The 10,745-nt window shown below is 46.0% G+C and overlaps 1 protein-coding gene across 1 annotated transcript in view; it reads left to right on the top strand.

Annotated features, from left to right (window-relative positions):
- The window catches only part of ATF6 (activating transcription factor 6), a gene marked incomplete at its 5' end in the record, with an annotated part of 138,225 nt that overhangs the window by 20,952 nt on the left and 106,528 nt on the right, over positions 1-10,745 (top strand). The window contains 3 exons of the mRNA XM_014528541.1: positions 1,506-1,635; positions 2,435-2,635; positions 8,979-9,199. Coding sequence (XP_014384027.1) covers positions 1,506-1,635; positions 2,435-2,635; positions 8,979-9,199 — 552 coding nt within the window. The remainder of the gene's footprint in view (positions 1-1,505; positions 1,636-2,434; positions 2,636-8,978; positions 9,200-10,745) is intronic.

Here is a 10,745-nt window from a genome sequence, read left to right on the forward strand (position 1 = left end):
TAACTGCCCTCTGTAGGCCTGGTCCCCCCCGACTGTCCTCTCCTGCTGGCCTGATCACCCACAACTGCCCTCCCCTGCTGGCCATCTTGTGCCGGCCATCTTGTGTTCACATGGGGGCAGCCATCATGTGTGTTGGAGTGATGGTCAATTTGCATATTACCTCTTTATTATTTAGGATATATTTTTATTGATTTCCAAGAGGAAGGGAGATGGAGAGAAAGAAACATCAATGATGAGAGAGAATCATTGATTCACTGCCTCCTGCATGCTCCCTACTGGGGATCGAGCCCACAAACCAGGCATGTGCCCTTGACTGGAATCGAACCCGGGACCCTTCAGTCCACAGGCCGAGGCTCTATCCACTGAGCCAAACCGGCCAGGGCAAGATGGTTGCTTTTGTAACTCTTCAGCCATGAACCTGGAATGAATGGTCTTCTTAGTTTAGCAATGCCTAGCCCGCCTTTGAAATGGCCAAGGTTTTTTTCTTTAATCCTGGGGAGGATATGTTTTTATTGATTTTAGAGAGAGAGCAAGGGGCGGGGGGAAAGAAAGAGAGAGAAAGAGAGAGAGAGAGAGAGAGAAACATCCATCAGTTGCCTCCTGTACACACCCTGATCGGTGATCGAACTCGAAACCTGGATATGTGCCCTGCCTGGGAATCAAATCCTTGACCTTTTGGTGTAGGGGACAATACTTCAACCCACTGAGCCACCCGGCCAGGGCATCAGATGACTGAGATTTTTACAGAAGTCTGGCAGCTCCTTAAAAATGATTGTGCTCTCCATCCAGATAAAAGCTCTGAGGCCAGGAAAGGAAGTACCAAAGGATTTAGGTACTTTTTGGAATGAGGAAAAGGAAAATATAACAAGAAAAGTTCGAATGAATATTTCTGGCCATTATATCTGGCGGGCTCTGTATCTCGTCATTTATGAAACCCTGATGATTCCGGGGACTTCATGTCTCCAGGATTCATCTTCTTGGCCCTGCCAGACCATCAGTATCTCACCTGCATCAAGTCAATAGGATTGTAACTGGTCTCTCTGCCCCCTGCTCCCCAAACCTTCATAACAGAGGAATCTTCAAAGAAATCTTTCAAAATCACACATTTGATTGTGTCAGTCCTTTGCTAAAACCTTTGTGTGACTTCTAACCCTCCTGAGGGTGAAGTTCACATTCCCCATGTGCTGGGCCCTCGTGCTTGGCCTGACTTCCCTTCCAGCCTTGTTTCTCACAGAGTCTCCCACCTGCACACCCTCTTGCTTAGCCCTGTGAGCGTTCCTAACGGAGAGCTGTATTTTGTTATTGTTCTTGCAGTATCGGTGGACAGTGTTGCTTTATCTGTAGTGTCTTAGTACTTAATCTAGAAAGGTTCTGATACATCACACCTTTGCCTAGGAGTTGTCTTGAAGTATTTCTGTTTCTGTGTGGGTCTTGCCTCTCTTTCTAAATGATTTCTGCTCAAGGATTGTGTTCTTCTGTGTGATTTGTGTTTGATTTCGCTACAGGAGGAGCTGGATTTGTCTTCCGCCTCCCAGATGTCTCCCCTCTCCCTCTATGGAGAAAGTGCCAATCGTCCTTGCTCAGCTGAGCCACCGAAAGAAGACAAGCCCCTCCCGGGTCCCAGGAGCAAACCCGGTATTATTCCCTCTCGATGGGCTGCCGTGCTCTCGCCTGAGCTCAGGTCCCACTCGCAGAGGAACCGCGGGAGGGAGTGTGTGGTTCGTCCTGAGGACCGAGGGGGAGAGGACAGGGAAGGAGCCCTCTTCTTGGTGGTCTCAGTCTCTAGAGGCAAAAGAGACTTTACAGTAGTCTCAGCCCCTCACCTCCGCTTAGGGCTGGATGTGAGGGCCATGGGGGGACATCTGTGACCTCGTTGCCTGCAGGTCATGGTCGGGGGTTTTACAAGCATCTCACAGTGCTGCACCCCTCCACCCAGAGCTGAGCTGTCCGAAAGAGGACCTCATTTCTCCATGGGATGAGCGAGCCCGGACCTCATGGACAGCATGGCGACTGTGCTTAATGACCCTGCCTTGCACGTTTGGAAGTTGCTAGGAGATAGACTTTAACAGTTCTCATTACAAGAAATGTAACTTGTCCCTGTATGTTGGCAGATGTTAACTAGACTTACTGTAATGATCACTTGGTGCTACAGATATTATATTGAATCATTATGTTGTACACTTGAAACAAATATAACGTTAAATGTCAATTATTCCTCAATATAAGGAAGGTAGTCCTCAGATTAAGGACTTTCCTTCAGTTCATTAGGGTATGGAGTAGCTATACTTAAACTTTAGTTAGGATTGTTACTCAGAGGTCATAAGCTCAAGATAACCGACTGTAGAGGTCAGAGTGTAGAGAAAGGTGTATAATAGAACCTGTTTTCTGAGATTTGCTTGTCTTCGTATTGATTTGTGGTTTGGTTTTTCTCCAGAAAATGGACTGACTCCAAAGAAAAAACTTCAGATGAATTCCAAACCTTCAATTCAGCCCAAGCCCTTATTGCTCCCAGCAGCACCCAAGACTCAAACAAACGCCTGCGTTCCTGCGAAAGCCATCGTTATTCAGGCGCTGCCCACGCTGGTGCCAGTGGCCAAGCAGCCCGTTATCAGGATACACCCTGCACCCCCTGAAGGTACAGGTGCAGCTCGAGCTGCGTGGGACTAACTGGCAGCCACAAGGCTCACGCCACATGGTGTTTAATTCAGGTTGTCCCCTCCCAGCACCTGCCGTGTGTTGGGAACTGGCCTTGGTTCTAGGATGCTGCCGATGGCTAACATGTGGTTCCTGTCCCAGCAGGGGAGGCGGCTGTCTAGATCAGCATATCCCCTATGTCTTTTCTCACAGTTTTCATTAGGAAGGGCTTGTGGTTTATGGAACCACTCGTAATGAAGAACAAAATCTGCGAAACTTCTTTGGTGACATTTTATCCTTAGACTTGTGTGTCTGTGAAATTTTGTTTTAATGCGAGGTCAGTATTGAAACAACAGGGCGCGTTTCAGGTCTAGTGAGTGTGTTTTGGCAACAGAATCAGGCTCTTCCTCTGAGGCGTGAGCTCGGCCTGGAGCAGCTTTGGGGGTCCTGACCTCTGTCTTCGGAGTTAAGACTGTGTGTTTCTACATTTCGCCCACCAGATGGCCACACATACTGGATTCTCTAAGAACCGAGCTGAAGCCAGTATTGAAAGACGTTTGAGGCTTTGGTACTGTTGAGCCTTAGGAATCATCGGCCCTTCCTGTCACTCTGGCAGGTGACTCATCATCACCCTCATGCCGATATGTGTCCACACGAGTCCAGGACACCTATGCAGGGTCTTTCCTGGGTTTAGCTGTGGAATCCCAGGAGGACGAGGTGTCAGTGGGGTACGGGTTGTCAATAAACACAATGTTGCATTTGCTTTTATGGCTGCATTTCCAGCGATTGCTTGTTAGCTCATTTCTTTGGACTCTGGTTTTAATGAGTGCGAGGTCAGAAATTTGATTCTCTGTTCTGTTCCTCGGTCGTAGACAGTATGACATCGATATAAAGCAGAGCTAGGTGAGAGGCTGGAGGGGCACAAGCAAACCGGAAGTGCCTGCCCTGTCGGTGCAGGGTCCAAACTGCTGCCTCTTCATGTGGGAAGTGGCATTCCTGTGGGATAGGCGTTCTTGTGGTCTGAATGACGGTAAGCGTTTGTGAGCTCTGTGGCATAAAGTGCAAGATTTAGTGTATGTCCATATGTGGACCTTCATAGGGATACTGCAGTCTCCAAACCTTCCTCAGGGCCTCCAAAGGACTGTCTTCCCAAAACTAAGAATTTAAACTTGTGGAGAACCTCATTGTAGTCCCATAAGCAGTTAGAGCACATATAAAAAGTAAAAGTCTAACATGACCAGGGTTAGTGTATAAAGCAAGGGCTAGTCTAAGGGCTTGTTCTTCGTAGACCATTGGCTGTTTAAAGGTAGGAGGTCTTACCTGTAGCAAGAAGACACTGTGTTCTTTTCCGAGCTGTGTTTCAGTGTCAGAAACTGGAGTCCTGCATCCCTAGAACTCCAGAGCTTTCCCAGGTTCTGCAGGTGGTGCTTGTTTTGGGGGCATGTGCTGATCGGGCCCTTGTCTGCTCTCCCAGTGGGTCCAGAGAGGCGTCATTGTCGTGCACAGATTGCAGTGTCTGCCTCCCATTTATTTGGGAATGGGGAGGGAGGAAGAGGGGATACAGGAGAAGCATTTCAAGGTGATGATGTGAGCTTCCGTGATCAACATCTTACCATTGGACACAGGAAGGAATTCTTGGAGGATCAAGTTGGGATTCTCCAGTCTGGCATGTAAGGCCCGTCCTGGTTTGGCCCCGTTTAATTTTCGCTTTTTGTATTATAGCAGCCTCCTCTTCTACAAACCCTCTTCTACCCAACCCATCTGGCCATTGTCCCTAAATTGTTTTTCCCAGTTTCTTGGCTCATACCATTCTCTCTGCCTTGAACAGCTTTTGCCACTTCCACACCTAAGTCCTCTGCGTCCATTAAGGTTGTGTGAGCTGTGCGGGTGAGAGGTGCCGGGGACCTGGATTTTCCTTGGACATGGCGAGAGGGGTGGGATCCCAGAGCTTGGGAATTGGACGATGTGGAAGGAAACAGGAACAGAGAGGACGGTGTCCCGTCATGGGCTTTCTCGGTAGAAGATTGTGCAGACCATTGGGATGGGGGTAGAGGTGGGTACTTGCTCAGGTCACTCTGCTGGTGACAGGCAGAATCAGCCTGGAGCTTGGTGGCTGGCTCAGAGTCCGAGCCTTCATCAAGGCACTGTATTGCCTCTAGGAGGATGCTGAGCTGTGGCCACTGCGCTCAGGAGTTGGGAGTTAGCAAGTTTATGTAAACAATCAAATAACAGCAACTGTGAGAACTAGTGGAGGATGATACATGCAGTGCCCTGTGGAAGCTCTTCTCTAGGTGGATGTTCATAAAAATAATGGCTGACGTGTAGGTTTCCAGTCTGTGCCAGACACTGATCTGAGTGCTTAAGTGTGTTCGCTTATTGACTCCTTCTATCCCAGTGATGGCGAACCTTTAGAGCTCGGCGTGTCAGCATTTTGAAAAACCCTAACTTAACTCTGGTGCCGCGTCACATATAGAAATTTTTTGATATTTGCAACCATAGTAAAACAAAGACTTATATTTTTGATATTTAAATATCAAAAATTTAAATGCCATTTAACAAAAATCAACCAAAAAAATGAGTTCGCGTGTCACTTCTGACACGCGTGTCATAGGTTCGCCATCACTGTTCTATCCCCTCTGAGGAGAGTGCTGTTGTCCTCTCCCCGTACAGCTGGAAAGTCAGGGCAGAGCGTTTACCCAGAGTCACATGGCGATGCTAGGCTTGTGGTGAATGTTCCCTACATCGTTTGAAATCTTTGCAGACAGTTGGAAAGGAAGGACTGCCACCGTGCAGAGTCACTCCTAGCGGCGTCCCATCGCGGGGACTGGCATGTAACACCTGAGGGGAGGTTGAGCTGCCAAAGGGATGACCAGCCTGGGGTACGTCCCGCCTTAGGAACAGGGGTGACTAACTTCAGCTGCTAACTCTTCAGGGCCCCAAACAGCCGTGTGGGTCTGGTGAGCATGTCTGTGACTAGTGAGCTACCATGAGAGTTTTTAGTGTTTTCTCGAACCCACTGTATAGAAATGTAGTTGTTTCTCCCCATTCTGTCTTGATCCTTGACTTAGATGCTGGCTGATTTGAGGGTAGCTGGGCACTGTGGTTAAAGGGCCTGATGTGCACTGTGGAGAAAAGGAGGCAGTGAGGCTGGCAGGACTCGGAGCCATGTGGCCCCAGACCTGGAGGGGCTGCCTGGCCTGGCCCCTGGCTGCAGCTGTCAGCAAGGAGACGGCGATAGTTCCACAGTGACGTCCACGTGTGGGCTGCTTTTCTGCATTCGTTTAGAGCAGTGGTTCTCAACCTTCCTACTGCCGCGACCCTTTAATACAGTTCCTCATGTTGTGGTGACCCCCAATTTCATTGTTACAAATTGAACATAATTAAAGCATAGTGATTAATCACAAAAACAGTATGTAATTATGTATGTGTTTTCCGATGGTCTTAGGCGACCCCTGTGAAAGGGTCGTTCAACCCCCAAAGGGGTCTCGACCCACAGGTTGAGAACCGCTGGTTTAGAGAAATAGGACAAAGCCCTACACCTGTGAGTGAGCCGGAGGAGGGCCTGTCTGAAAGGACTCTGTTCTCCATGGTGACCACGCCCTGAGTTTTTGGGGTCTTTTCAGTGTAAGTTTTAAACGGAGAAGACTTAGCATGTGCTCCTGACATGCCTTGTGGAAGGACTGGTGAGAGTCCGTGGTCTCCCCTGTAGACCGGGACCCTGGGGCGGCCGGGGGAGCGAAGTCGAGGCGGCCACCGCGTGCTCAGCCTGCGCTAGGATGCAGGCGGCGCTTTGTCTTCTGAGTCTTCGTGCTGCTGGCTTCAGGTTTGTGGCTGCCCTTCCGGGTAATGAGCTGAGATCCATTTAAACTCACTACTAAGTTCTTAATAGTCTTTCCTCATCACGCATTTGCCAATCCAAAGAAATAGAAAGGACAGTCACGACCATGGGGACGTACTGTGGGGGATGTGGTGTCTGTGATGGGAGGCGAGGGCGGCTGGGTTCCGGGCGGGGCCCGTGTGAGGCTGCCTTGTGATGAGCATGACTCTTCATCCTGCCAGATTGACTAATTTCTTAGGAAGTGTTATTAAAAGGCCTAACACTTGGTCATATGCTATTTTATTTATTAATTATTCTTATTTGCGTATTTGGCCTAATTGTATTTATGTCAGCTTATGAGTCATTTCCTCGTTTTATGTTTTTATTTCATAAAAGAAGTTATTCCAGGGGAAAATAAGATAAAAATCTTTAGTGATCATTTATGCTTAAGTAAATTGTACATATTACAAATGTTAGAAATTATTCTTAGATGTGTTTTACTAATTTATCTGGGACAAAATGCTATTAAATCCTGCTACTTTTAGCATGCTTTCTGAGTCCGTCTGAAACTATACTTTGTATAGAAGTGATTTTCTTTCTTTAAGCAAAGACAGATGTTCTTAACAACCAGGTGTTCTGAAGCATGGTGCAGATTTTTAGTTTTCCTCCTTGGAAATGTGGCGCTGACTTTTGCAGGCTCCTGTTACACTGTCTGACAGGGTAACGCTTCCCCGTAAAGGCAATTAGACATGCACCTGACATTTTGGTTGCCGGTTGCTGCAGGGCCTTTATTTTGCTAGGTGGGCGCCAGCAGCTGCGGCTGTTAGGCGAGGCCTGAGCACCTGATAAATGGGCCAGCTCGGAAAGAAACGCCAGCAGCCAGGGAAGCTGTAGGAGCCATGTTAGGTGCTTCAAGTCCTCTTTAGGCTGTTGATACTGATTCTGCTCAGATTAGCATCGTTTTAACCATTTGTACGCCATAAGCATCTATAGACACAAGCGGCGGACCTTTTTGAACTCAATTCAAAATATCGTGGCAGTTAACTAGTTAAGATAATGCTAACTGTGAAGATAAAGAAAAGATTTGTAGGGGAAAGGAAGTGATCTACAGACTATTTCACTATCTATCTATCTATCTACCTATCTATTTATTTATTTATTTATTTATTTATTTATTTATTTATTGAGAGCAAGAAGGTGGATAGTTGCAGCAACAGGGAAGAAGAAACTGGTTCCTTCTTCTGACATGAATTTGAGAGAGCAAGAATTTCTGGAGAAAATGAGATTCCACAGAAGCAACAGGGAACCAGAACATTCCAAAATCAGATAAGATTTTTTATAAGCCAGAGTTTATTTCTATTTAAAACAATGCGTACAGGCGTCCAAAGGCCCAAAGATATTTGGGTTTAATAGAAGTTATAGTCTAGTGCCTGCTGCCCATGCCTCCATTTCACAATCGATATTTCTGCGCCCCTGAGTGTTTCTAAGGTTTGATAATTCTAAGGTGAAAGGTCAATCTTCTGAGTTTTGGCAAGCTTCATAGAAAATGAACATTACAACAATAACAGCAAAAACAACTCCAGAAACAGCCATTATCATTGCAAGAGAAAAAGGTATGTAACTCGATAAGAAAGCTTTCATAGAAATTCCCAGTAGGAGAATGCTTAATCCAATATTTAAAAATGAGGTACATTTGTAAAAATCCTGGGGAAACCATCCCTGCCATATTCTCAGCAACCAGCTCCTCTGGTCGGAAGCTTGAGAAAACGGGATCATGATGAGTCTTATCTGGTATTAAATGCAGCTCTTGGACAATGGAAACCAGCAAACACCCTTCAAGATGAAAATCTATTTCACTTTTTAATTTTTTTTTATTTTTAAAAATTTATCTTTATTGTTGAAAGTGTTACAGAAGTCCCCCTGTTCCCCCATGGACCCCCTCCACCCCACCTCCATCTACAGACTATTTTAAATTACAGATTTATATTTCCTGTGCTTGTTGGCTAAGAATTCATCTCAAACGGTTTTAACATTTTTGATATTTGTAGCCCTGTGTTTATCCAAGCATTGAATTAATGAATCTCTGTTTATTATATATATATAGTTTTTGGTGGTTGTATTTCTAAAACTCATACATTTGAAATATGGTCTGTGTGTGTCAGTATAAAAGTTTTTTTTAAAATTTATAATATGAAAAATCCTTTTAGCACTAATACATTTCAGGGGTTAGCACTTAGGGAAATCTGTGTATAACTTAGCAAACTTGATATGTATGTAGTTGAGGAAAAGTACATGGGATTATACTGTTAATGGGAACCTGAAAGGGAAGGAGTCTAGTTGGGCTCATTAAAACAGGACAAGGGAAGGCACACGTGTGTGCTGCTGCTGCCTGTGCTCGATGGGTGGTTTCACATTCCTCAGTGTGAGCTCACCTATCACTCTACCTGCAGATCAGATCTCTGTGCTGAACAGCTCTTCCTGCCACAAAGTGCTATGCCCTCTGACCCCTGTCTTTTCTCTCCACCAGGTCAGACCGTGGTGCTGTCTCAACCTGCCCTGGTACAGCTGCAGGCGTCCGGGGTCCTGCCCTCTCCCCAGCCCGTCCTGGCGGTCAGTGGGGGAGCCACACCGCTCCCTAATCACGTGGTCAGTGTGGTACCAACCCCTGTGGCCAGTAGCCCAATAAATGGAAAACTTTCTGTGGCTAAACCTGCCCTGCAGAGTACTGTGAGAAGTGTGGGTTCGGATGTAAGTTTTGACACTTCGTGCTTTTTTAATGCCTGATTTAAAAACAAGGACAAAGCACATTTTTGTTTTTGTTTTTTAAAGTTTGTTTCAGTGTGTCAGTGTGCTGAAATTGCACCTCCAATCTTTAATGGAAAGTTAGGGCGGGGTTTGTGGTGTGAGAACCTACAGGAAGGTTTCCTCAGGTCTGCAGAGTCTGATAAGTGGGCGTGCCTCCTCCTCTGCCTCCTGAGCCCTCTGGTACTGACACAGTTTCTGATAGCTTCTGATAGAAGTGCGTTTGGCAGATCAGGATCTAGTCTGTAGACTAGTTCTTAGTCGGTATATTTAGCATTGCTCTTGACTTATAGAAGGGTTTTCAGCTCTGCATATAAATGGCTTGCTACTCTGGGGATTCTGTCTCTTCATGATTACTTGATAGTTTCCCATCTTTACGAACCTTCAAATTTCCTAGCATGTTGTAGAAATTTTTTATGCTTTATAAATCACAGAAAGTGTCCTAAAATCCGCCACTCCCTAAAACCAGTTATAGCACTTACTGGCTAATTCTTGCCTTCTTTAAAAGTGAATAAAATACCTCATGTCATATATTAAACAGTAGTTGAACATCATGGCCAAAGCTTAATGAAAGTTAAAGTCAAATGATCAGGCTAACAGTAGATTCTCTAAAATTGTGATTGGGAAAGGAAATCCCATATGTTTTCTCTCAAATAAAAGTGGGTATTGCCCTGGCAGGTGTGGCTCAGTTGGTTGAGCATCATCTTGTGCACCAAAAGGTTGCCAGTTTGATTCCCGGTCAGGGCACATGTCCGGGTTGCAGGATTGATTCCCTGTAGGGGATGTGCAGGAGGCAGCCGATTGATGTTTGCTCTCACATCGATGTTTCTCTCTCTCTCTCCCTCTCCCTTCCTCTCTCTAAAACTCAATAAACTATTAAAAAAAAGGTGGGTATCAATGGTTGTTAATATTGCTACTTCACCTTTCTTAGGAGTTGCAAAGGTATTTAAAATCCTGTGAATTTTGTAGGGTTGTTTATCAGACAACGTCAGTAGCCCATGTAGGTGTGAAATTGCTCCACTATTGCATAAACACCAGCAGTAACCTCAGTCAGAGTGTAGTGGAGATCGATCGAAAGGACGGGAGGTGGGGAGTGGAGGCCCTCCAGCAGTTCCCATCCTTTGTCGGGCACTGTGGCGAGCGTGCCAAGGCGCAGGGAGGAGCATGAGTGTCTGGAGCAGACTTAGGTGGAAGGAACTAGACTTGACTGTGTTAGTTTATGTTGAGGACTGGGAGAGTGAGAGCACGGTGCTGTGGCACAGCAGGCAGCAGCACGAGTGTGCGCTTCAGGGGGAGATGGAAGGGGTAGGTGCGGGGAGGAGCACAGGCGGGAGGAGAGAAGACGGGCAAATGCGATAAGTTGGATGCGTAATCGTTCTCTTTGAGTGTTTGGGAAAATTTCTACAATAAGTAAATAAACAATAACAAAAATAAAAATATGTCATGCATACATACATATATATATAAATACATATCTGTGAATATATATATA

This window comes from Myotis brandtii, unplaced genomic scaffold (genome assembly GCF_000412655.1).
Source record: "Myotis brandtii unplaced genomic scaffold, ASM41265v1 scaffold64, whole genome shotgun sequence".
NCBI lineage: Eukaryota > Metazoa > Chordata > Mammalia > Chiroptera > Vespertilionidae > Myotis > Myotis brandtii.